The sequence below is a fragment of the Bufo bufo genome, chromosome 5 (assembly GCF_905171765.1).
Source record: "Bufo bufo chromosome 5, aBufBuf1.1, whole genome shotgun sequence".
Classification (NCBI taxonomy): domain Eukaryota; kingdom Metazoa; phylum Chordata; class Amphibia; order Anura; family Bufonidae; genus Bufo; species Bufo bufo.
In genome coordinates this window covers 507,459,233-507,487,004 of record NC_053393.1, presented here as the reverse complement: position 1 = coordinate 507,487,004, position 27,772 = coordinate 507,459,233, and the positions used below count along the sequence as shown (strand labels likewise).

General features: G+C 45.1%; 1 protein-coding gene across 1 annotated transcript in view; it reads left to right on the top strand.

Annotated features, from left to right (window-relative positions):
* Positions 1-27,772, top strand: part of GAD2 (glutamate decarboxylase 2) — a 135,903-nt gene that overhangs the window by 77,835 nt on the left and 30,296 nt on the right. Inside the window, exons 8-9 of the mRNA XM_040433011.1 lie at positions 16,978-17,057; positions 22,343-22,397. Of these exons, the coding sequence (XP_040288945.1) occupies positions 16,978-17,057; positions 22,343-22,397 (135 nt within the window). The remainder of the gene's footprint in view (positions 1-16,977; positions 17,058-22,342; positions 22,398-27,772) is intronic.

Sequence of the window (27,772 nt, the reverse complement as noted above, 5' to 3'; positions counted from 1 at the left end):
CACCAGCCGCGCGTCTACCAGCGTGCGCTTGTACTCGCGCATCTTACGATCACGCTCCAGTGACGGAATTAAGGACAGTACGTTGTCCTTGTAACGGGGATCCAGCAGCGTGGCCACCCAGTAATCAGCACAAGTTAGAATGTGGGCAACTCAGCGGTCAGTGCGGAGACACTGCAGCATGTAATCATGTGTGCAAGGCTGCCCAGAGGCAACTAAAAGCTGTCCTCTGTGGGAGGTGTATTGTATGTGTCCTCTGTATTCCCCTATCCACGCACCAGTGATGGCAATGCTGGGTGCCACCCTGCTGTGAACATGGTTCCTCCTCCTCCATCTCCTCCTCCTCCCCCTCCTCATCCTCCAGAACTGTGCCCTGGCTGGACAATTGTGTACCTGGCGTTTGTGGGTGCAGGAACCCACCCTCGGAGCCACTTGGGAATGACTGACCGGAAACCCTATGAAAGGATCCCTCTTCCTCCTCCTCCTCCTGTGCCACATCCTTTTCCATCATCGCCATGAGCGTTTTTTCAAGGAGGCATAGAAGTGGGATAGTAACGCTGAGAGCGGCGCTATCGGCACTGGCCATGTTGGTGGAGTACTCGAAACAGCTCAACAAGGAACACAGGTCTCGCATGGAGGCCCAGTCATTGGTGGTTAAGTGAGGCTGTTCCGCCGAGCGACTCACCCGTGCATGCTGCAGCTGAAACTACACTATCGCCTGCTGCTGCTCGCACAGTCTCTCCAGCATGTGCAAGGTGGAGTTCCACCTTGTGGGCACGTCGCATATGAGGCGGTGAGCGGGAAGGCCGAAGTTACGCTGCAGCGCTGACAGGCGAGCAGCAACAGGGTGAGAATGCCGAAAGCGCGCAGAGACGGCCCGCACTTTATGCAGCAGCTCTGACATGTCGGGGTAATTTGAAAGGAATCTCTTCACCACAAAATTCAGCACATGCGCCAGGCAAGGGATGTGCATCAAACCGGCTAGTCCCAGAGCTGCTACGAGATTACGCTGACCGGATGAGGAGCTGGTAGAGAATGAGGAAGCAGAGTAGGAGGAGGAAACAACAGGAGGCAAACTGAAGCGCCCTGCAATCCTCAGTGGTGGAAGGACATGCGCCAAACTGCTATTCGCCTCAGGCCCAGCCGCCACTGCATTTACCCAGTGTGCTGTTATGGAGATATAACGGCCCTGACCGTGCTTACTGGTCCACGTATCCGTAGTCAGGTGCACCTTGCCACAGATGGCGTTGCACAGTGCACACCTGATTTTGTCCCCTACTTGGTTGTGAAGGGAAGGGATGGCTCGCCTTGAAAAGTACTGACAGCTGGGCACGACGTACTGTGGGACAGCCACCGCCATAAGGCCTTTAAAACTACCCGTCTCCACCAGACAGAATGACAGCATTTCAAAGGCAAGTAATTTATAAATGCTGGCATTCAGGGCTAGGGATCGCGGGTGGGTAGGGGGGTTCTTCCTCTTCCTCTCCAGCGTTTGGGATATGGTAAGCTGAACGCTTCCGTGGGACATTGTGGAGATGCTTGGTGACCCAGGTGTTGGTGTTGCTGACAGATCCTCTGTTCGTGGGGTGCCAGGTGGCACTGTCACTCCAGAGGTGGATGAAGAGGCCTTGACTGCAGCAGAAGAGGAAGCAGGAGGAGCCAGAGACCTTTCTTGGTTTTTGAGGTGTCTACTCCACTGCAGCTCGTGCTTTGCACTTAAATGCCTGGTCATGCAGGTTGTGCTCAGGTTGAGAACGTTTATGCCTCGCTTCAGGCTCTGATTGCACAGCGTGCAAACCACTCGTGTCTTGTCGTCAGCACATTGTCTGAAGAACTGCCACGCCAGGCAACTCCTTGGAGCTTGCTTTGTTGTGCTCGGTCCCTTGCTGCGGTGGGCAGTAGGAGGCGTACTGTCTAGAGGACGTCCGCTCCGCTTTTGCACCCTGCTCCCTCTTCTGCTGTGCTGGTGGCTCTGTGCGACCACCGCCTCTTCCTCCGAACTACATCGGTCACTCGCATGACCTTGATTCCATGTGGGGTCGAGGATCTCATCGTCCTCCACATCATCTTCCACCCAGTCATCACCCCTGACGTGTTTCGCCATCATCCGAGACGTGCTGCGATGGTCCTCCCATGTACTCATCTTGAAGAATAAGTGGTTGGGCATCGGTGCACTCAATCTCTTCCACTTCTGGGGCAGGGCTAGGTGGATGGCCCTGGGAAACCCTGCTAACAGAGTCTTCAAAAAGCAGAAGAGACTGCTGCATGACTTGGGGCTCAGACTGCTTGGCTGATTTGCAAGGGGGTGAGGTGAAAGACTGATGGACATCGGCTGCAGGTGCCAACTGTGGTCTTTCAGCAGGAGACTGGGTGGGAGACAATGTGAAGGAACTGGATCCACTGTCAGCAACCCAATCTACTATCGCCTGTACTTGTTCAGGCCTCACCATTTGTAGAGCAGCATTAGGCCCGACCAAATACCGCTGCAGGTTTTGTCGCCTACTCGCACCTGAGGAAGGGGTTTCACTTGTGCGTGTAGCTGGCACAGATCGACCACGTCCTCTCCCTGCAACAGGAGCTCCACCAGCAGCACCACGACCTGGGCCACGTCCCTTATTTGATGCTCTCCTCATATTTTTTGAATTTAGGATCTTGCCCTAAATGGGTGTTTAATTAATAGTAAAAAAGAACGACAGTATGTAAAGGGTGAATCTCACACGGCCTGAACCAGACTAGGCCTCAATTAAAGATTTCTTTGCACAAAATGGCTGTATTTCAAATGGCTGTATTTCAAATGCCTGATTCAAACCCCTGTATGTAAGGGGGTATCTCACACGGTCTGAACCAGTGTAGGCCTGAAGTAAATATATCTTTTCACAAAAAGGATGTACAGTCAGGTCCATAATCATTGGGACATCGACACAATTCTAACATTTTTGGCTCTATACACCACCACAATGGATTTGAAATGAAACAAACAAGATGTGCTTTAACTGCAGACTGTCAGCATTAATTTGAGGGTATTTACATCCAAATCAGGTGAACGGTGTAGGAATTACAACAGTTTGCATATGTGCCTCCCACTTGTTAAGGGACCAAAAGTAATGGGACATAATAATAATTATAAATCAAGCTTTCACTTTTTAATACTTGGTTGCAAATCCTTTGCAGTCAATTACAGCCTGAAGTCTGGAACGCATAGACATCACCAGACGCTGGGTTTCATCCCTGGTGATGCTCTGCCAGACCTCTACTGCAACTGTCTTCAGTTCCTGCTTGTTCTTGGGGCATTTTCCCTTCAGTTTTGTCTTCAGCAAGTGAAATGTATGCTCAATCGGATTCAGGTCAGGTGATTGACTTGGCCATTGCATAACATTCCACTTCTTTACCTTAAAATACTCTTTGGTTGCTTTTGCAGTATGCTTTGGGTCATTGTCAATCTACAACACTGACTAATACAGGGAGTGCAGAATTATTAGGCAAGTTGTATTTTTGAGGATTAATTTTATTATTGAACAACAACCATGTTCTCAATGAACCCAAAAAACTCATTAATATCAAAGCTGAATATTTTTGTAAGTAGTTTTTAGTTTGTTTTTAGTTTTAGCTATTTTAGGGGGATATCTGTGTGTGCAGGTGACTATTACTGTGCATAATTATTAGGCAACTTAACAAAAAACATATACCCATTTCAATTATTTATTTTTACCAGTGAAACCAATATAACATCTCAACATTCACAAATATACATTTCTGACATTCAAAAACAAAACAAAAACAAATCAGTGACCAATATAGCCACCTTTCTTTGCAAGGACACTCAAAAGCCTGCCATCCATGGATTCTGTCAGTGTTTTGATCTGTTCACCATCAACATTGCGTGCAGCAGCAACCACAGCCTCCCAGACACTGTTCAGAGAGGTGTACTGTTTTCCCTCCTTGTAAATCTCACATTTGATGATGGACCACAGGTTCTCAATGGGGTTCAGATCAGGTGAACAAGGAGGCCATGTCATTAGATTTTCTTCTTTTATACCCTTTTTTTCCAGCCACGCTGTGGAGTACTTGGACGCGTGTGATGTAGCATTGTCCTGCATGAAAATAATGTTTTTCTTGAAGGATGCAGACTTCTTCCTGTACCACTGCTTGAAGAAGGTGTCTTCCAGAAACTGGCAGTAGGACTGGGAGTTGAGCTTGACTCCATCCTCAACCCGAAAAGGCCCCACAAGCTCATCTTTGATGATACCAGCCCAAACCAGTACTTCACCTCCACCTTGCTGGCGTCTGAGTCGGACTGGAGCTCTCTGCCCTTTACCAATCCAGCCACGGGCCCATCCATCTGGCCCATCAAGACTCACTCTCATTTCATCAGTCCTTAAAACCTTAGAAAAATCAGTCTTGAGATATTTCTTGGCCCAGTCTTGACGTTTCAGCTTGTGTGTCTTGTTCAGTGGTGGTCGTCTTTCAGCCTTTCTTACCTTGGCCATGTCTCTGAGTATTGCACACCTTGTGCTTTTGGGCACTCCAGTGATGTTGCAGCTCTGAAATATGGCCAAACTGGTGGCAAGTGGCATCTTGGCAGCTGCACGCTTGACTTTTCTCAGTTCATGGGCAGTTATTTTGCGCCTTGGTTTTTACACACGCTTCTTGTGACCCTGTTGACTATTTTGAATGAAACGCTTGATTGTTCGATGATCACGCTTCAGAAGCTTTGCAATTTTAAGAGTGCTGCATCCCTCTGCAAGATATCTCACTATTTTTGACTTTTCTGAGCCTGTCAAGTCCTTTTTTTGACCCATTTTGCCAAAGGAAAGGAAGTTGCCTAATAATTATGCACACCTAATATAGGGTGTTGATGTCATTAGACCACACCCCTTCTCATTACAGAGATGCACATCACCTAATATGCTTAATTGGTAGTAGGCTTTCGAGCCTATACAGCTTGGAGTAAGACAACATGCATAAAGAGGATGATGTGGTCAAAGTACTCATTTGCCTAATAATTCTGCACGCAGTGTACAGATGTTGTAGATTGCCCAAAAAGTCTTTTTTTGCTAACAGAATATGAATGCTGTATATATTAAACTTGAATTTAACACTTGCAGATCTGGCAAATACTTTTTTTATGAAAAAAAATGTGTTTTTCAAACCCCAGAAAATGATGGGTGTATTTCTACCTTAAATTGCACACTGACTAATCCAGATGTTGTAGTTTGCCCCTAACAAATGGTGATTTGCAATGTCCCAAAAGCTCAGATGCAGTGCTGGTGCACTGAGCATGCATAAAATAGTATAGTATTTTTGGTCAATGGGCTCAGGGCAGGGTAAAACGATTGTGTCCTGCACCCACACAACTATTTCTAGGTAGATCGCTGAGTTAGATTCTCTCCTATGCTCTCCCTGAAATCACAAGTCCAGCATCATCCTCTCCCTACACTTGTAACAGCAGAGTGACGTGCAGCGCTATGTGACTCCAGCTTATATAGAGGCTGGGTCACATGCTGCTCTGGCCAATCACAGCCATGCCATTAGGCCTCTTGGGGCAAGTAGTATGACGCTTGTTGATTGGCTGCTGTGCAGCCTTTGAAAAAATGCCAATAAAGCTCCGAACACTGAACCCGAACCCGAACTTTTACGAAAATGTTCAGGGTCCAAAAATCCTAAAGTTCGGTACGAACCCGAACTTTACAGTTCGGGTTCGCTCAACCCTAATCTTTATTCATTAAAAAATCCAAATTTTACCGAAAATTTGGGAAAAATAAAAATTTTCTACATTTGAATTTCTCTACTTTTGAAGAGCAATACTTGTCATAATAGTTATTAATTAACATTCAACATATGTATACTTGATGTTGCCATCTTTTTAAAAATGTACAGCTACAGCTATTTTCTGACAACCATATGTTTTTTTATTTATTTTTTTCAAAGGAGCGGTGTGAGGACTTACATTTTTGTGGGATAGTTGCCATAAATTTTGGAATATCACAGCCACTGGGATAGAAGTGTAGGCGTTTCAATAATTATAGTAAATATCACTGCAAGGTGAAACGCTAAAACAATGTCCCCATGGAAAGGACATTAGCAGCCTCATCATCCCCATTATTCTATTGTAGCTGTGACCTTTGGGTCCTGGTGACAAAATCTTGTATATTCATGTACATGATAGATCAGTTTGATTAGAACTAAGCAGGTTCGGCCCAAAATTCGCTATATACCTGCGGTTGCCATCCACCACAATTTGGTCGATCCCATAGACCAAGAGGCTTTAGAAACTCATATTATTTATATGGATATATCCTTACTATGAATGTATTACTGCCAGCTAGAAATGGCAGTTATAAGGTATAGCACACATAAAGCTATAATATAGTAAGCCCGACAGTGCATCCTGAGCCAGGTGAGGGAAATTTTGTAATTTCTAGCCATTTGTATTTTGCTGTGCTGACCTAACGCTGGTATTGACTTGTGTACCTGGGGGTCAAGGATTGGGGGGGTTGCATATCATGGACACCCCCTTTGTGTGTTTAAATGGTCTTATGCTGTTTGTTATATGTGGTATGCATTTATGATATTTAATAAAGTTATAATTATTTATGCATAGTGGACTGTGGAGTGTTCACTTATGTTGCCTACCATCTGCTCTGTTGGTGTTTCTGGAATATTGATAGGTATGGCAGTGTAGCACCCATCTGTTGGTTTTTGTTATTGGGGGTTGTGCACCCACTTCTTGCCTTTATACTATCATCTGGATAGGTAATCAATATCAGCTTGGCAGGGGTCCGACCGCCTGGACCCACAACGACACGGGTGCTGGGACTTGGACCCCCGCCGATCTGATATTGATGACCTATCCTGAGGATAGGCCATCATTATCCATACTAGATAACCCCTTTAAAGTCTTTAAAAACATATGGGGTCATTTATCAAACTGGTGTAAAGTAGAACTGGCTTAGTTGTCCATAGCAACCAATCAGATTCCACCTTTCATTTTCCAAATGAGCTGTCAAAAATGAACGGTGGAATCTGATTGGTTGCTATGGACAACTAAGCCAAGTTCTACTTTTCACCAGCTTGAAAAATATTCGTCAGCACACATATAAATATAGTCTCCATAATGACTGACACAAAATGAAATGTAACTTCAACTCATTATTCTGTGATTGAAAATATCATTTGGAAAAACTTTGTCTTAGGGAAATGGCAAATGAAAGGAAATGACAATGAGGAGAAGAGGGTGGGCTCCACCGAGCCGTTATCTCATCTCACCTTGTATTTGGAATATCAATGTGCCTGATAGATGTGATTTTCTCTATTATGGCTCCCCCATTTACTGGAATACCAAAGGGAAAATGTACTCATTAGACTTTCCCCGCTCTCCAGCGGTAATCAAACTGCGACAGGTTGACACTTAGAAACCAACACTGAGAGCAGAGAGTGACTCTACAAGCTCGGTGAATAGTACTTGTAATCACACCATTCTTGTTATGTAAAATTGCAGAACTAAAGCATTTTAGTACTTTGCTGACCTCAATTGCCACCGCTGCACTCCATTTACATAAGCCATAAAGCCTTGTCCACAATCATTCTTGAGGTTCTGCCAGGGTCGAGAGTCAGCAGTGTCTACAGTACATGCAAGCCATTATCCTTGGTCTTATCTACATGTCATTATTATTATGTATAATTATGTGTGCCAGTGAAGCGTCAATAAAAGGCCTCCAAGTTTTTGTCATTTTAGGCTTTGTACATCAGCCATCAAAGATTAAAAGAGGTTGTTAGATGCAAGGTGGAGAACTCCAAGGAGGTACAGCAATACTTTCAAGATATTTTTTCATTGGCCTTTAGAATTCTTCATATAGTTCTTTGACCTTAAAGGGATTATTCTATGATTAATGTAAAACATGAAAATCAGACATCATCTAGTACATGAAAATCTGTTTCTAACAAAGTAAAAACCAGCCCTGTACCTCACATGGATCCAGAGATCTCCCCATTTATTGCTCCAATGACTCTGCTAGATTTCCTTCAGCCTGGGGGTTCAGGGGGTGTGTACTTTCTCAGGGGGTGAGTCCTTACTTCTGCAGCTCTCTCCCTATTACAGCTCTGTGGGAGTGTCCTTTCTTCTGCATCTCTCTCCCTATCACAGCTTAGAGGTGTGTCCTTTCTGCTACATTCCTCTCCCTGTAACTGTTACAGTTTTTAAGATAGAGCTGGTGGTAATTGAAGGATGGAACTGAGCAACTGAGGACAGAGAAATAAGGAAAAGGAGAGAGCAGGCGGCGCTATACAGATACATTTCATTGAATAACTCAGTGACTATGCAAAATTTTTTGTTACAGTACATGCAATTACAAAAGTGTTCAGATCCAGGTGCTGGTTTGAAAAATGTAATATTGAACACTTAGTGCAGGTTCCCAAAAGATTAAAAGTTATCGATAAGGCTTGCAGGGGTGGAATTCTCCAAAATCAGTTTATTTATTTATTGGGTGGGGGTCCTCCTAACAAAAGGGGATTGTTTAACCCTTTCTGGACCTCTGCCTTATATGTACGGTGAAAGTCCCCGGTCTTTAAAGAAAACCTGGTTTCTGCTGTTTTACACAGGAGAGACCCAAGGGTAATGTCTGCAATCGGCGTTAATGCCAATCGTGGACAAATAACCCCACAGATGCAGTGGTTAAATGTGACCTGGTAAAACCGGGAGCCGCGCACTTCCCAGCCCGGCTTCCCCCGGCTGAGATCGGGGAAGGCAGACTGTACTAGTAATAGGGCCAAGCCTGTACAAGGCTTACAGGCTGAGTACTAGTATATTCCAACATAAAAAATAAATAAAAATTAAATAAATACATAAACAATAATAAAAAAAACTAAATATCATGGGCATCACTACATCCGAAAACACCCGTACTATTAAAATATACGGCGAACAGCAAAATGGAAAAATAAAAATGGCAGATTTGCTATTAAAGTACAACTTATTCTGCAAAATAAGCCCTTATACTGTACGGCTATGTGAATGGAGAAATAAAAAAGTTATGGCTCCAGGAAGGCAGGGAGTAAAAGACGAAAAAGCAAAAGCAGAAAATTGTTGGGGGTTGAAGGGGTTTAAACTGTGATCTTTATGAAGTTAAAGAGGCTTTTTCACCATTCCTGACATGTCTGTTATAGTAAATACTTGCATATGATGCTACAGATGTAGAATGTAGATGTTGAATAACAGAACAAACGTAAAGTTCTAAGAATGGATGCTTCAGAATTGTTATTTCATTGGGAATGCAAGAAATCGCTAAAATAGACATGTCAGGAAAGGTGACAGGTCTTCTTCAGTCCATAGAAGTGATGAGCTATCCCTGTGCTATGAGGACACTCTATTGGCTGACAAAGACTTATTTGACCTCAACACTCTCTACTTGCAGACCATGTAAAATGTTTGGTTGAGGGACAATTGTAAGTTCTACCTGCAGAGCCTTATGAGTACTACAGTACTTACTCCCATGTCTGCCCTACTGGAATTAAGTTGCTGTGACATACTTGTCCACGTCATGTGCTGGTGGTCGCACATTCTTAGTAGCTTTAAAAAAGGAACAAAAGATGTGAGAATAAATAGGTTCATAAGAGCTAATTGAATGATTAAAAGTTTAATTAAGGGATTCTGTCCTATCCACTATAGTACTGAATTAATATTACTGCTGCCATTGAGCTTAGATCAGGAATTTGTATACTCGCCTCCGCTCCCCCCGCTGTGTACCCGCCAACTGACTGTGTAATGTATAGAGAGGACTCCTCCTTGAGTCCTCTTCATTATGTGTGCAAGCTCAGGAGTCCTTTTAGTGCATAGCACAAGCAGTTAGCGGGCTCACGGCGGGAGAGTGGGGGTGAAGATCGAAATATAAAATACTGATCTGAACTCTGCTATTCATACCGTACTGTAGTTAACAGGTACTGGGTGATAAAGACATAGCCCAGGCAGAATACCTGATAAAGATGGGACTCCGGTGGAAGCTGGATTTTCAGAAAAGGAGCATCATGTGACCTACTTCCCGAGATGCACTCCACACAATTAAGGAACAGTAAGGATATTCAAAAATGTCCCCTACAGGTGTATTCTGCGTAATTAAAGGGGTTGTCTCACTCACTTCAGCAAATGGCATGTATCATGTAGATAAAGTTAATACAAGACACTTACTAATGTATTGTGATTGTCCATATTGCCTTCTTTGCTGGCTGGATTCATTTTCCCCTCACATTATACACTGCTAGCTTCCTGCTATCCAATCCTGCTTGCACACTATAGGAAAAAGTGGCGGTCTCACTAGTGGCCGGGAACATAGAAGCACACATAGGCCGGCGGTGCTTTTTCCTATAGTGTGCAAGCACGGCCACTGATGCAGGATTGCAAGGTGGTTGTAACTAGGGTTTAGCAAATCGAGCTTCGGATCATAGAACTTTATTTGTAATTCTGTTTCCATGTACAGCATTAAAATGTATGTGCTCTATGTAGGAAAACGAGAGGTAGTTGCGCGAGACTTCGGTAAATGACTTCGGTATTCCTATCTGTGAATTTAAAAACATTTTAAAATAGGAATCTGAAGTCGGCTCCGGTACCAAGGTACTGTACCAACCAGTACCAAATCCCACTTCGGATTCCTATTTTAAAATCTTTTTAAATACTCAGATAGACATATCGAAGTCATTTACCGAAGTCTCGCATAACTTCAGCCGAGACAAAGTTTTACTACATGGAGCACATACATTTTGATGCTGTATGTAAACAGCATTAAAAACAAAGTTTTTTAATGAATCAACTTCGGATCTATGATCTGAAGCTCGATTCGCTCAACTCTAGTCTTAAAGGGGTATTCCCATCATAATGATCACTGTTAAATTTGTTAATTATTTGACAGTGACCATTTTTGTAAATATATTCCATTAACCAATTCCCACCCTTTAGGAGAAAATTTATCCCCACTTACCTCATTGTTGTCATTCGGTCTCACCTGGTTACGGCCACCGCTCTTCTCCAGAATCCCTGTGGCCGCACTTGCGCGGAAGACTCCTTCTTTTCTCCCGGCCGGGCCACTCGCTGTCCTGAACGCGCATGCACCATGGTGACTTCTTCTTTGCCAGAATAGTACAGAGCCGCGAACGCGCATGCCAGCTCTGTACTATACTGGCCAGAGTTAAGTCACCATGGCGCAGCCCGGCCGGGAGAAGACGTCAATCAAGATGAAGCCCGCCCCCAGCCAGGATTCAGGAAGTGAACGGCGCGCTGGCAGCAGGTAAGTATGAAAAGGCGCCATGGGAATACCCCTTTAACCATGGAAAAGAGAAGTGTATAATGTGATTGAAAAATGAATCAAGCCAGCAAAGGAGACAATATGGACAATCACAATACATTAGTAAGTGACTTGTATTAACTTTTTCTACATGATAAATGTCAATTGCTGAAGTGAGACGACCCCTTCAAGGTGGTTTTGCATTCCACTGGGTCCCGGATTGATTATGCATGTCAACAATCTCTCGCGCTCAAGAATGTCTTTGTCCTGACATGTTAATTAATTGAATGGCTTAGTATTACCAAATACCCTTATTAGAGATTCGCACCGAATCTGAATTTCCTCACGCTTCATGGTAACAAATTGCATTTTTTCCTAAAATGGCTGCTGCACATGTTATGACATGGAGCAAGGAACTCTGGGAACGAGGGATCACCCACAATGCCATGCATGCAGCCAATCAGCAGCCAGCCAGCCCTGTGATGTCACAGCCCTATAAATAGCTTCAGCCATTTTGGATTCAGCCATTTTCCAGTGTACTTAGTGCAGGGAGGGACGTCAGCAGGCGCTAGGGACAGTGCTAGAAAAGACTTGAAAACTTATATTTTGCTCAATAGAAGTTAAAGGAAAGAGCATTAGAAGTGTAGGGAAAGGATAGGGAGGAATTATTCCACAGTATTGAAGCAGAACAGGGTTCAATAGGGGAGGTTACAGCCTGGATAATGGGAACAATCCTATTACACTTTGCTGCACTGACTGGGGATCCAAATTGCAATTTTACTGCTGCTCATTTCAGGTTTGCAATTCCTCTGTAATTCCAGCAAACCGTTCTTGTTATTGGGGTCCTATTAGCCTTTGTGCAGTGCAGTTATATATGTTCTAAAACCTTTTTTTTGTTGTGTATTAGTGTGTGTGGGGGGGGGAATGGGCTTATTAGTCTTTGTGTGGTGAAGTGAGAAAATTACAGCCCTTTTTGGCGTGTATTAGTGGCAAAAAAAAGTTAGATTTGCCGTTCACGGCCGTAGGTCTAAAGCCCTTTTTGGTGTGTATTAGTGGGGAAAAAGAAAAAGGGCTTATTAGCTGTTGTGTGTTGAAGTGAGAAAATTACAGCCCTTTTTGGCATGTACTAATGGCAAAAAAAATATTCTTTGCCATTCAGCGGTAAAAGTGAAATTCCATTGTACTACAGCCATTAATAGGATAGATATGTACGTATATTACGTGTATTAGCCGTTCTGCCGCAAATTGTGATTGTTATATTTCTTTTTTTGGGGTGTATTAATAGGAAAAATAATACATCTTATTAGCCGGTCTGCAGTGAACTGACATTGTTATACAGCCATTGTTGGGGTGTATTAATGGGAAAAATAAGTATGTGTTATTAGCCGTTCTGCTGTGAATTTACATTGTCATACAGACATTGTTGCGCTGTATTAATAGCAAAAATAAATGTGTTATTAGCCGTTCTGTGGTAAATTTACATTGTCATTCAGTGGTGAAATGTGTTTGTGATACAGCCTTTTTTGGCTATTGCCCAGCCACTCCAGCAACTCGGCCAGGTGACGCCGCTTCCGCCTCCACGTTCTTACGCTTTGGTCCTGCAACAATGTCCACCTCTGCCTCCTCATCCTCCACAGTATCCTCAGCCTCCACTGCAGGGAAAATTCACAGTGCTCCTCCAGCATACCACATGTGCAGGGCACAGCGGTGTCACGCTGTTCTACACCTCGTTTGCCTGGGCAAACTAAGTCACACAGGGGAGGAACTGCTCCGTGTCCTTTATCAAGAAATCAAATCCTGGCTTTCTCCACAACAACTCAAAATCGGAACCATGGTGACCGACAATGAGAAGAAAATGGTGTCGGCGCTGCATCAAGGAGGGCTGAGCCATGCGCCCTGCATGACACACGTTCAATCTGGTTGTCAAGCAGCTCCTGAAATCTTACAGCCATCTGCAAGGCATCGTAAAAATGGTCAGGAAACTTTGCATGCTCTTCAGCCACTCGTACACCGCAAAGCACACCCTCCTTGAGCTGCAGCAGCAGAACGCCATCCCCCAACATAGGCTGTCATGCGACGTTTCCACCCATTGGAATTCCACCCTCCATGTGTTGGACCGATTATACAAACAGAGAAAGGCCATAAACAATTTCTTGATGATCCAAGCGGACAGGAGAACTCCCCTGTGTAACTTCAATGTCAGCCAGTGGCAGCTCATGCGTGACACCTACTATTTGCTCAGCTCCTTTGAGTAGGCCACGTTATTTGTCAGTCGCCAGGACTACGTGATGAACGTCATTCCACTGCTTCATGTCCTCGAACAGATGCTGGTAAATTTTGCTGGTCAGGGTACTGGAGACGTGGTGCCTAGATCTCAAGGCCACATGAGCCCTGTGGGGGCTGAACTGGAGGAGGAGGAGGACATTGAAACTCAAGCATTGTGTAGAAAAATGGGTGGTTTTTATACACAGGTGACAGGAGAGAAGGAGCAACAGCAGCCAGAGGAGCTACAGGGAGATGAGGAAGATAAGGCAGAGGACCCAGACACACCATGGCAGTATGCAGTGGAAATGGAGGCAGGGAGTCCCTCTGAGTCACTTGCACAAATGGCAGATGCATGCTCACTTGCTTGCGTAGTGACAGCCGAATTGTCAGCATTCGGCAGAGAGATGACTTCTGGCTCTCCACCTTGTTGGATCCTCGTTACCGGTCCAAAATGGGGGCCTTTTCTACACTGAGAGGGAGGACAAACTGAACTACTATAGAGACATCCTATGTAGTTAGTTGGCCGCTGCCTATCTGCGCCATCGTCCACCCTCTCGCAGGTCTGACCGGGGGGAACCTCTGCTCTCACGTTCCTCTGCCCTGGCTGCTGTGGCAAGGTGGGGGGGGGGGGTAGGAGCAGATGAGAAGCTTTCATCACCCACCTAGTGAATAAACTACTCACTAGTAGCAGCAGCAGCTAGACCTGGAGCAGGACCTGAACCAGCAGGTGGTGGCATACTTGGACAGCACCCTGCCACCCCACATTGAAGACCTGCTGGACTACTGGGCAGCCAAACTGGATTTGTGGCTGCAACTAGCAGAGTTTGCCCTGGAAAAGCTGTCCTGCCCGGCCAGTAGTGTGGCATCAGAGGGGTTGTTTAGTGCGGCGGGGGCCATAATTACCCCAAGAAGATCTCGCCTGTTAACCAAAAATGTGGAGAGACTGACCTTTGTCAAGATGAATCAGGTGTGGATTAGCCAGGATTTCCACCCACCAATGCTTGATGCATCAGACTAGATCATCCATAGTGCCACACCAACACTTTGACAAAAGAGACTGGTTTCTTTTGGCTACCTGCCTCAGCTACTATTCTGATGCTGCCACCCACCTGATGCCACACATCTGATGCCAAGTGCTCCTTCTTTCACCCACCATCTTCAGTTGGTAATGGTATTGCCACCCACCTCACCACTCTGTCAACGGGTTACTCTCCGTTCTCCTGATGCTGCTGCCACCTCACCACTCAGGTCTCCTGATGCTGCTGCTGTAACCTCCACGCTGTCATTGTGCCACCCTGTGGCCTCCTCCTGATGATGCTGCTGCCGCCACCTCCACATTCTTTCATTGTGCCACTCTGTGGCCTTCTGATGCTGCTGCCACCTCAACACTGTCATTGTGCCACCCTGTGGCCTCCTCCTGATGCTGCTGCTGCGGCCACCTCCACACTCTGTCATTGTTTTACTTTGTGGCCTCCTGATGCTGCTTCCACCTCCACACTGTCATTGTGCCACCCTGTGGCTGCCTCCTGATGATGCTGCTGCCACCTCCACACTGTCATTGTGCCACCCTGTGGCCTCCTGATGCTGGTGCTACCTCCACACTGTCATTGTGCTACCCTGTGGCCTCCCCTTGATGCGGCTGCTGCCGCCACCTCCAGGCTCTGTCATAGGGCCACTCTGTGGACTTCTCATGCTGTTCCCACCCTCTCCACTTCATGACTGGGCCACTATTTTGCCTTTCGGCCTGGCTGATATCATAATTTATTTTACCCTTCTTCTGATCTGTCAGGAAAAATGAGACACACAACAGATCCTGTCTATGTAACAGCTGTAAGGCCTGCATAATATGGTCCCTATTTTGCATCAGAATTGTCTTATGATTTGGTAGCCAAAAGCGGGAGTAGGTACAAAACACAGAAGACATGCAAATATTCCATTCACGTGTCATCTCTGTTTTGGATCCACTCCTGTTTTTTTGGGCTTTAGCAATACTGATGGATTACTGACCAAATGCTGACCGAGTGAAGACGGATGCTCCACAGACAGGATGCGTTTTTTGGGGGTTATTGTTCTGGCGGATCAGAGTAAGGGCAAAATAATCAGTGACGTCAACACAAACTTACTGCTGACACCCTCTCCACTCTGTCGGGGGTGTTCTACTTGTATAAGCGTTTAATAGAACAGGTTCTGTAGAAATATATGTGGAATCAATGAATTGGTGTAAAAGGAGTGCGCTCTTTCACACTATAGTAGGATCTTGGGCCTCTGCACGGTTCTTTATTTCTGCCGCTAACATCGACCTGTAAGGCTGAGTTCACACTTAAGTTATTTGGTCAGTTTTGGCCCTGTAACTGCCCAAATAAGTGAAGTGTGCAGTGATTCTAAGAGTGATGCCTGTCATCTACATGTCATACTGACTCACAGTATTGTTTCACTACCACAGCAGACTCTCTATGCGTGTTACTGCAAGGCACAGTGTTCTACTCCATTATAAAGGCTCTCTGCAGCCAGGAAATAGCATTTTATTAACGCAATTCACCACGAATAAATTCGGATTGAACCAAATTTTTCTGAAAATTCGGCGACCCGGCTGAATCAAACTTTTGAGAAATTCACTCATCTCTAACCCTTATTATACAGTATCTTAGACCCACCACCTGGATCCATGGGTGGTGGAGTGATTCCTTGTACTGTGCAGTCAGTGCAGTGGCGTTGGGGTCGCCACAACGCTACTCAGGGCCACAACGCTACTCAGGATGTTGAGGAAAGGCCTGAGCTAGCTATCCCTTTCTCTCTCTCAGAAGGCTGGTATGCTTGACAAAGGCTACTTCTAGCCGAAACGTTGCTATTGGTTTTATGCCATGCTGTGAAGATATCGACTAATAAAGAAGAATTGCTGGACATGCTGCTGTGGCCCTCTATCTTTTCTAAGAAAAATGATCAGGGATCATTATATGTCTCCAAGATTCCTCTCCTATATGTGATAGGCTCCAGGAAGAATATATATCTTACAGGAAAATCTGGATGAGATATAAGAAATCCAAAAAAGCTGAGTATTAGCAAAGACTAGTTTGGTAAGTCCTGTTTTTGGGCTTGGAGTTTTATGGAATGACGGGAGGTTGGTAGTGGGACCTATCATTCCCTTCCTGGCCAGTACAAGTTTTCTTTGTAATAAAAGTCCAGTTCACAACTCACTACTAGGCTATTTAGGTGCTTGTTAGCAGGGCTTCTTCTCAGTTTGGGGGCTGTCCCCACAGGTGAAGAAGCAGCTGGACATTTTGCCAGGTGAAGCAGCCCTGCTGAGGGCGAATTGCTTATATTAAAAAAAATAACAGATGCTCTTAGTTTTGTTGTATCAGCTCACTGGTAAAACATTTGATGGAAAAGAAAAAGCTATTAACTGCTATACATGCACAGATTTAATCATAATTATCTTCTTTTCCAGAGTCACTTTTCAGTAAAGAAGGGAGCAGCAGCCTTGGGAATTGGCACAGACAGTGTGATCCTTATCAGGTGTGATGAAAGGTAGGCAAGAACCTGGAATTGCAATTTAACATGGGAGATTAGAAGTTAAGTCATTCACGGATTAAGGTCACAGAGATATAAGACATTGAGCAGAGGGAGCAGTCACTGAATGTATTCAATCTACTGAAGTTTTCTACATACAAAAAAACTCAATTCACCTTAAGCAGCGACTATTCAACGGAAAGGAAAAGTCAATTACACAGCCAGTTGTGGTTGAATAAACAAAAATCCATTTTGCCCACATAGAAGTGGAATCATTCTCATTGCTTTAGATACTTCACTTGAAAAAGGAAAATACTTACTAAACAAAGGAAAGGTTAAAATACCAGTTCCTAGTAGGATGAAGACGATACACCAGTGCAAAAAAATAGTAGCTTTGCTACTCTTAAAGGGAATGTGTCATCAGAAAATGCTCTATTGTTTAAATATATTTGTAAAGAATGTTTGGTGATTTTACATATATTTAATTTTCCATGTCACGATCTATATTTACTAAGCCTAATAATTTATTTATTTTATGCACTTATATAGCGCTACTATATTCCACAGCGATTTACAGACATTAGCATTAGGGTTGACATTAGCATTAGGGTTGAGCAAACCCGAACCCAGACTATTTCACTGAAGTTCAGGTTCGGTGTTCGGGGGATTTTATTATTTTCGATTATAACATGGTTATAACAGAAAATAATAGCATTCTTAAGACAGAATGCAAAATAAAATGGCTATTGGGGGGTTAAAAATAATTTAAAAAAAACTCACCTCATCCATTTGATCGTGCAGCCGGTATCCTCTTCTTTCTTCTTTCTGTAGGACCTGCAAAAGGACCTGCGGCGACGTCATCGCGTGAGCATGGTGACGTCATCGCAGGTCCTCTTGAGGTGAGTTTTTTTAATTATTTTTAACCCCTCAATGGCTATTTTATTTTGCAATCTGTCTTAAGAATGCTATTATTTTCTGTTATAATGGAAAATAATAAAGTGAAGTTGACTTTAATGGGGTCCGGGTTCGGGGTCAAGTCCGGAACCTTGACCTGAAGTTTGGCCGAACCCAGACTTCCACAGGTTCGCTCATCCCCAATGTCGCTTACAATCTAAGTTCCTTATCAGTATGTCTTTGAAGTGTGGGAGGAAACCACAGTACCTGGAGGAAACCCACGCAAATACGGGGAGAACATACAATTTCCATGCAGATGTTGTCCTTGGTCGGATTCAAACCTAGGACCCCAGCGCTGCAAGGCACCAGTGCTAACCACTGAGCCACCGTGCTACCCTTTTCAGCAGTCGTATTATTATCATTAGTGTTGATCGTGAATATTCGAATTACGAATTTTAATCACGAATATCGCAACTTCGAGAATTCGCGAAGATGTAGAATATAGTGCTATATATTCGTATTTGCAAATATTCTACTTTTTTTTTCATCTGAACCCATGGCCATGATCTCTCCCTGCTTCTTGCTTGTGGGCCAATGAGAAGGCTGCAATGTCTTTGTCTGAGCTTAGCAACATCCCTAGCAACCAATAGGAAAGTTGCCTACCCCTTACTATATAAGAAACTCCCCAGCAGCCATGTTCTGCAGTTTTTTGCAGTTCTGAGAGAGAGAGAGAGAGAGATAGAGAGAGCAGTGACATTACTGTGCTCTGTGCTTTGTTGTGTAATTACATTAGATAGTTAGCTCATATATATAATACAGATAGTTAGTGTGAGATAGTCAGTGTAGGTTATATCCTGATATAGTGTAGGTTCTGCTGTCCATACATACATGCTACAGACATAGTGCTGTGATGTCACAAGTTCACAACAATACTTAGTGCACCAATCAGTAATATGTAGTCAGACCTGTTAAAATGTGAAGTTGCACATATTACGCAAAAATATAATTTATTGCCAATTTGCACAATTTTGAATATATTGGAGCACTCTATCTGCATATAAACCTGTATTGCGCATGCAATACGCGCATATTACATTGCCGATTTTCGCAATCAAGAAAATAATCCCGGATTCTCAAATTCGCGAATTTATGACTAATATTTGCCCAAATATTCATGAAATATCACGAATTAGAAAATTGCCCCTGCCGCTCATCACTAATTATCATCACAGACAGGCTTAGAATAACATGCAACATTTACTGTATATAGAGACACAGGGTCCCACTATTCATAACAGGTGATATCAAAGCTTATCTTCTCCCTCCTCCTAACCTCTGCACAGGTCACAGTGCATGCCTAGGAAAATCTCCCATAGTAGTCAATGGGTTCCCTTCCTGCTGGTTGGCCCATGTGGCTGCTGTAAAGCACATCTCTAAATGCTGTCAACAACAGCTCGGACAAGGTGACCACCCCCATAATCATGCTTAGGAAATAGAATAATAAAATACACAATCCAAAAATTAAAACAGCTGAGAAAAAAAGAATATGTCTCACTATAGGTGACACCAGGGGTGTACAGTAGCTAAAGGCTCATGGGCCCTGGTGCAAGATTTCAGCTTGGGCCTCCCTTCCATCAGTGCTTTGTGGCCAGGGATAGGGGAGTTCATAGCCTTCGTGCTTTAAATGGCACCTCCCCCCCCCCCCCCCCCTTCCCATGCCAAATTCTTGACCTAACCCAGAGACGGCTAACCTCCGGCACTCCAGCTGTGGTAAAACTCCCAAGATGCCCCCTTGCTTGGCTGTTCTCAGAACTCCATATAAATGAATGGAGCATGCTGGGAGTCGTAGTTTCACCACAGCTGAAGTGCCGGAGGTTAGCCATCACTGACAAAACCCCTTCCCTCCGGCCAGAGGTGTAACTTGACCGGCATGTACTTTTTATAATACCGGTGTCTTCTTATGTAGCACAAGGGTCTTTGGGCCCCCTAAAGCTCCTGGGCCCGGTAGCGACTGCTACCTCTGCACCCCCTATAGCTATACGCCTGGGTTACACATTCCCTTTAGGCGCTATACCCACCTCATTAACCTTGCTAGACGACATGATTTTGGACATAAATTCCCCTGAGGGCAGATCTGTGTTGTTGTTTTTTGTCTTGTTTTGCTGTTATTATGATGAAAATCTTCCCTTTTCTTAGCTTTTCGCTCCATAAATAGAACTGTTAATATGCTAATTAAACTGATTAACATGGCCACAATGTGGATACCTTTCTCTGATATTCACATCATTAAATTAAAGAGGTTGTCCAAAATTTCATTATTGATGGATCAGCTATTTTAGAGTTCAGTAGCTACGGTGGCAGAAGTCAGCACCAGAACCACATAGCCTCATCCATTATTTGTAGTGGATGGAGCTTCTAAGCTGCTCCCATTCATTTGAATTAATTATCTTCACTACACATTGGATGGAGTGTGTAGTTCTGGAGCCAAGTTCCTGTGCCGAAGCTACTCTGAAACAAATGATCGGCAGAAGCTAGTTGTTGGACCCAAGCCAATCAGATATTGATGGCCTATTCCTTTAAAGGGCTAGTCTCACGTCAGTAAGTGGCATTTATTATGTAGAGAAAGTTAACACAAGCCACTTACTAATATATTGTTATTATCCATATTGCTTCCTTTGCTGGCTGAAATAATTTCTCCGTCACATTATACAATGTTAATTTCCATGGTTACAGACCACCCTGCAATCCATCAGTGGTGGTCGTGCTTGCACACTATAGGAAAAAGCACTAGCCTATGTACACTCCCATGGTCCCGGCCACCAGTGAGGCTGACGCTTTCTCCTATAGTGTGCAAGCACGACCACCACTTATGTATTACAGGGTGGTCTGTAACCATGGGAACAAGAAGTGTATAATGTGATGGAAAAATGAATCTAGCAAGCTAAGGAAGCAATATGGACAATCACAAAACATTAGTAAGTGCCTTGTATTAACTTTCTCTACATGATAAATGACACTTACTGAAGTGAGAGAACCCCTTAAAAGGTTACAGATCTTGCTGGTGGTAGGAGCCATTCATCTACACACTGCTTTTACCTCCACTCTGGGCTTTCTGTTGGAGGTATACTTTTGAATGTCCAAAAACGGTGTTCAAAGGTATTTTCAGTGAAGTAAATGGAGTTCAAAGGTTTCATCTTTGTACTCTGACCTGATTTCTGTTCATTTCTAGCTTTTTTGAAGAACAGAATTGTGTGGTAGACTGCTCTATTCTGTCCGACAAAAAAGCCAGAAACAAAGAATATTCTGGTGAAAAGGAGTCCAAAGATGAATTTTCTGAACTCTGATTGACTCATTGAGGTGAATTTACTGTTTTCAGGTATTCAAACATACAGTATATCCCTGGTGGAAAGCCCAAATACAGTACCTAGTGTGAACCCAGCCTAATAGGTATGAGGCCATTCCGGCAGTGCCTAGGCAGAAGGTGTCGAAGGAAAGATGGATCCAACATGCCCAACTCTGTTGGGAGAGGCTTCTGGGAGGACCTTGTGCAGTACCCCAGACCTGGGGGTATCTCCAACTGTTTAATGTAATTTATTCCTGCAGGGGAGGTAATGGCTAGCAATAGTTGGCTAGAAAAGGGCTAACCACCTCGTTCCTCCACTTTTAGTAGGAGTGGGTTGGTCCTGCTTTTTGCCAGGATGGGGAGTTGCAGTCTAGTGAGACAGAGAAAGGAGAGGAGAGTTCCTGTCTAGATAGTGGGGGAGTGAGGAAGCACATGTCAGAGCTCCCACCCCCTGGAACTGTATCATTCCTTTTTGAGAGAAACTAAGGAGCCAGATATTTTTATTTAATCCTACCTCAAGAAACCACTTGAGAGACAAGACAGGGGTACTGCACTTGCATGCTCACCCAAAGTCAGGGGAGAGAGCGTCTGGCCGAATGAACATTTTGCCCACAACTATCTTATGTATATGGCCAGCACGAGGCCAGCTGTTGATCAGGGAATGGCGAGTATTCCAGAAGGTTCATGGGTTCTCTATATGTATCTCCCATTTTCTGTCAAAACCTCTCAAAGCCACAAATGGTTGTCATAGATCTGGATGGGGAGATGTATAAACTTTTCAACTTACCAATATATTATTTTCTAGGCAACAAAGAAAATAAAATCTGTTTTGCATGTGAAAACAGATAATAATTGCAGACTTATTATCGGCATCCGTTCTGCTCTGCCCCGGCCCTCGGTATTCTAATTAACCCATAATATAGGTTTGCAATGCTTTGAAGTTGAAATACATACTTTTGAATCAATGTGATAGAAATTATTCTGAGCTATGTTATCCGCTCTTATTGCATTTTATTATGATTTGGCTCAGTCCAACATTTAAAATGTTCCATGCTTTTAATTACAGGGGGAAAATGATCCCATCAGATCTTGAAAGGAGAATCATTGAAGCCAAGCAGAAAGTATGCACCGTTCAACTCATTCCAAATACTCTTTTCATGGCAGTCATATTTATAGGGAAATCTGGGGATGGCTGCAACTAGAAGTTGGATATTAGTTTTTTTTTGTGTGTTGTGTAAGATTGTATTGCTGATTTTCTATGTAATGTATATTTCCTATGATACGAGGCCAACAAGCTTTACATTACTGTTATACACTTATATCAATCAAAGATAAAGTTGACAGAGGAGAGCTGCCCAATAGTGGTCAAGATGGTTAGCTAATGAAAGTAGTCAGGACTGACTGAACCTTCCATAAATGTGCAATTCTAAACTGTGTTTAAACCATCTTGCAGAATGCCTCCAGCTATGTCAACTCCTTATTATATAGTATCACATCTATCACTTGACATGAAGCTATAAGTGCATCTACAGATCTCTACAGAACTACAACAGAACCACCTCCCTCACACACACACACTTTCTGGGGCGGCACCCTCCTGTTCTCAGGGCCTGGGTCCACCGTTCTTCCACCGGAGTTGTCTGCTTTGTCTCCCCTGGCCGCTGCCTGCTACTATCAGCACTCCCTCTGGCTTTTAAAAGGACGCCACATACATACACTAATTCACACCAGCCTATCATTGATCAACGTTGGATACTTAAGGATACATCTCCTGTCTAACGTGTGCGCAGCCTAAAAATATCTGTGACATCCAGTGTACTTTTTCCGTAGACGGTGTCCGCTGCGGACAGTTATATTACCTGCGCTACATCTCCTGTATAATATTTGCGTATCTGAAATATCAGTGACATTGAGTCTAATTTTTTCACTGCTGGTGGCAGCGACATTACCTGCTCTACATCTCCAGTATAACGTTAGCGCATCCGAAATATCAGTGACATTCAGTGTAATTTTTTTCGCCGCTGGTGACAGCGACATTATCTGCGCTACATCTTCTGTGTAACGTGTGCGCAGCATAAAAATATCTGTGACATCCAGTGTACTTTTTCCGTAGACGGCGTCCGCTGCGGACAGTTGCATTACCTGCGCTACATCTCCAGTATAACATTAGCGCATCCGAAACATCAGTGACAATCAGTGTAATTTTTTTCGCCGCTGGTGACAGCGACATTATCTGCGCTACATCTCCTGTGTAACGTGTGCGCAGCCTAAATATCTGTGACATTCATTTAGTGTAATTTTTTATTAGGCGGTGGTGATAGTGACATTACTTGCGCTATACCTCCTGTTTAACATGTGCGCATTTTAAATATCAGTGACATTCTGCGTACTTTATTTGCGCATACACTTACAAAACCTGCGCTACTGTACATGTGACATACTTGCAAGCATATATACCATTTAATATGCGGAAGGCGATCAGTAAGGGACGGGGAAGTGAACGTGCTGCTGATGGTGCACACAGAGGCCGTAGCCCTGGGTGTGGTGAAACTGTGCCTGCTGCCAGAGCACAAGAAACACACTCATCCACGATACCTAGCTTCATATCCCAGTTTGCAGGGTGGCGCAGGACACCACTCTTGAAGTCAGACCAGTGCGACCAGGTGGTCGGTTGGATTGCAGCAGATAATGCTTCCAGCTTGTTAAGCACCACCCTGTCTTCCACAAAGTCTAGTCTCAGTAGCCAAGAGTCTGGTCAACAGAATCCTCACCCTGATACTCCTTCCACCCACCACGGAGAGTCTTGGCAAACAAGTGGTCCCACACTCGGATATTCCGAGGAGCTCTTTTCATCGCCATTCCTTAATTTGGGCCTCTCACCAAGCCCGCTTGAAGAGGGACATGAGGATATCTTGTGCCCTGATTCCCAAACTCTGGAGCATTCACAGTCAGAGAGGATGACAGTGGGGAATGGCAATAAGTGTTCCATGAGGTGGATGATGATGATGAGACACAGTTGCCAATAAGTCAACCACAATTAGTGTCTCAAGAGGTTGATGATGAGGATGAGACACGGTTGTCAATAACTGAGGTTGTTGTTAGGTCAACAAGTCAGGAGGATGACCAGAGTGAGGAAGTGGAAGAGGAGGTGCTGGACGATGAAGTCACTGACCCAACCTGGGAAGGTGGCAAGCCGAGCAAGGACAGCAGTACAGAGGGGGAGTGATCTCCAGCACCACAACAGGCTGGAAGAGGTAGTGGGGTGGCAAAAAGGAGAAGGCGGGCCACACCAAACAGGCCCACAGTTGTTCCCCGGAGCACCCCCTTGCTGCAATCTTTCTTGCCAACGGGTAGGTGTTCCGCAGTCTGGCGGGTCACACCACTGCCTCCTCTTCCTCTGTGTTACGTGCTGGCCAATCCTCTGTCCAAGACGCAGGCCCGGATGCCTCCCACCATGCACCGGGACCTTCGCAAGCATCATCATCTAGCACATCCACTTCTGTGTCCCAGCGCAGCGTACTGATGTCTATACCCCAGGCCTTTGAACGAAAGCGCAACTACCCAGCCACCCACCCTACAGACCATAGCACTAAATGCGCACCTTTCCAAATTGCTGGCCCTGGAAATGTTGCGATTTAGGCTTGTTGACACTGAGTCTTTCCGCAGCCTGATGGTGGCGGCTGTCCTGTGGTACCCTGTCCCCAGCCGCCAATATTTTTCACATTGTGCAGTCCCAGCCTTACACCAGCATGTGTCCCATAACATCACCCGTGTCCTGACCAACCCAGTTATTGGGAAGGTCCACTTAACGACTGACACATGGACAAGTGCTTTTGGCCAGGGAAACTACATTTCCCTGACAGCACACTGGGTGAATGTTGTGGAGGCTGGGAGCGAGTCGTACCCTGGGATGGCACAGGTGCTACCGACGCCAAGGATTGCGGGCCCTACTTCCATCAGGGTTTCCGCCACCACCTATGTTAGTGGCTACAACCCCCCCTTCTCCTCCTCTGCCTCCTCCACTTCCACCTCTGAATTCTCATCTTGCAGCACCAGTCAGCCATCAGTCAGTAGCTGGAAGTAGTGTAGCACTGCAGTGGGGAAGCGGCAACAGGCCAAGCTTAAACTGATCTGCTTAGGTGACAAACAGCACACCACTGCAGTGCTGTGGCAGGGGATAAGGGACGAGACTAAGCTGTGGCTCTGGCCACTCAACTTCGAACCAGGCATGTTTGTGTCTGATAATGGCCGTAACTTGGTGGCGGCTTTGGAGCTCGGCAAGCTCACACACATACCATACCTAGCCCATGTGTTCAACTTAGTGGTTCAGCGGTTTCTCAAAACCTACCCCAATTTTCCTGAGCTCCTGCTGAAGGTGCGCCGCGAGCGTGCCCATTTCCGCAAGTCATCGACAGCTTACGCCGGTCTGGCAACGCTGCAGCAGTGCTTGCAATTGCCAGCTCACCGATTTTCGTGCGACGTGAGCATGTGCTTGAACTCGACGTTCCACATGTTGGCCAGGCTTTGTGAGCAGCAGAGGGCAGTAGTGTAATACGAGCTGCAACATGGTTGTCGCCTTTCCAGTCAGCTTGTGCTCTTCACAAGCGACGAGTGGGCATGGATGTCTGACCTCTGTGACGTTTTACGCAACTTTGAGGAATCAACACAGATGGTGAGCAGCGATAACGCTATTATCAGCGTAACCATCTTACTTCTGTGTCTACTCAAACGCTCGCTGCTCGCAATTAAGGCGGACGCTTTGCATGTGGAAGAGGTGGAAATGGGGGAAGAAAGTACACAGGGTGATAGCCAGACCACCCTCAATTCGTCTTCTCAGCGCGAATTGGATGATAATGAGGAGCAGGAGACGGTTGCCTCCGCTACAGAGAGTAGTACCCATGGAAGTTTTTTTTATTCCATCTGTTCAGCGTGGATGGGTAGAAGAGGAGGAAGAGGATGAGGAGATTGAGAGTCATCCTCCTGATGAGGACAGCGAAGTCTTGTCTGTTGGGACTTTGCCACACATGGCTGACTTTATGTTAGGCTGCCTTTCCCGTGACCCTCGCGTTGTATGCATTTTGGACAACACCGATTACTGGTTGTTCACCCTTCTCGACCCCCGCTACAAAGAGAACTTCTCATCTCTCATTCCTGTAGTGGAGAGGACAAGCAAAATGGTGCAATACCCTGTGGAAAGGTCCCTGTGGAAAAATTGCTCCAAAAATTTCCAGCTGACAACGCTGGCTGCAGAGTACGAAGTTCCTTGGACAACCGAGGAGGAGAGACGAGGGGAAACACAGCAGTTCCAGCAGAGGCAGGGCAACACTCTCCAAGGCCTGGGACAGTTTTATGACACCCCGCCAGCACCCTCAACCTTATGCGTGGCCTAGTGTCACACGGAGGAAAACATTTTGGAAGATGGTGGAGTACGTAGCAGACCGTGTCAGCATCCTCAGTGATCCCTGTGTGCCTTACAACTACTGGGTGTCCAAGCTGGCATGAACTGGCGCTCTATGCCGTTGAGGTGCTGGCCTCCCCCGCTGCCATTTTGTCAGAGCGTGTATTTAGTGCTGATGGGGCCATAATAACTGATAAGCGCATCCGCCTGTCAACTGAAAATGCTGACTGGTTGACTCTTATAAAAATGAACAAAGCCTGGATTGCCCCTGACTTCTCTACTCCACCAGAGGAAAGCAGCTGAACATAAAGGCACTTTAAATGTGGCTTTTATGGTGTATTGAATATAATGTATTCCCATGCACCCCTTCCACCACTAAAAAGGGTATATGGTTCAATCTCCCCTTTCTCGTCCTCCTCCTCCTGCTTATTAGGCTGCCCTCGCTCCTAATGTTTTAGAGGGTCAGCTCAGCAGCAGACCCTTACCCCTAAATTTGTAGATGGTCAGCTCGGCATAAGGCCCTCGCCCACAAAATTTTTAAGATGGTCAGCTCAGCAGCAGGCCCTCGCCCACAACATTTTTTAGATGGTCAGCTCGGCAGCAGGCCCTCGCCCACAAAATTTTTTAGATGGTCAGCTCGGCAGCAGGCCCTCACCCCTAATGTTTTAGATGGTCAGATCAGTAGCAGGCCCTCGCCCCTAATGTTTTAGAGGGTCACCAGCAGGCCCTTGCTCCTAATGTTTTTGAGGGTCACCAGCAGGCTAGCAATCATAATTTTTCAGCAGCAGGCACTCGCTCCTAATGTTTTAGATGGTCAGCTCAGCAGCAGACCCTCACCCCTAATGTTTTAGATGGTCAGATCAGTAGCAGGCCCTCGCCCCTAATGTTTTAGAGGGTCACCAGCAGGCCCTTGCTCCTAATGTTTTTGAGGGTCACCAGCAGGCTAGCAATCATAATTTTTCAAGGGTGTGTATGATGCACCCCTTTATGTGTAATAAAGGGTGTATTGGAGTGCCAGTTCCTTGTAATTTTTGGCAGCACTTGCACTTTATATACAAGTAAATATACAATTTTTCCTCTAAAATCGATTTTATCTTC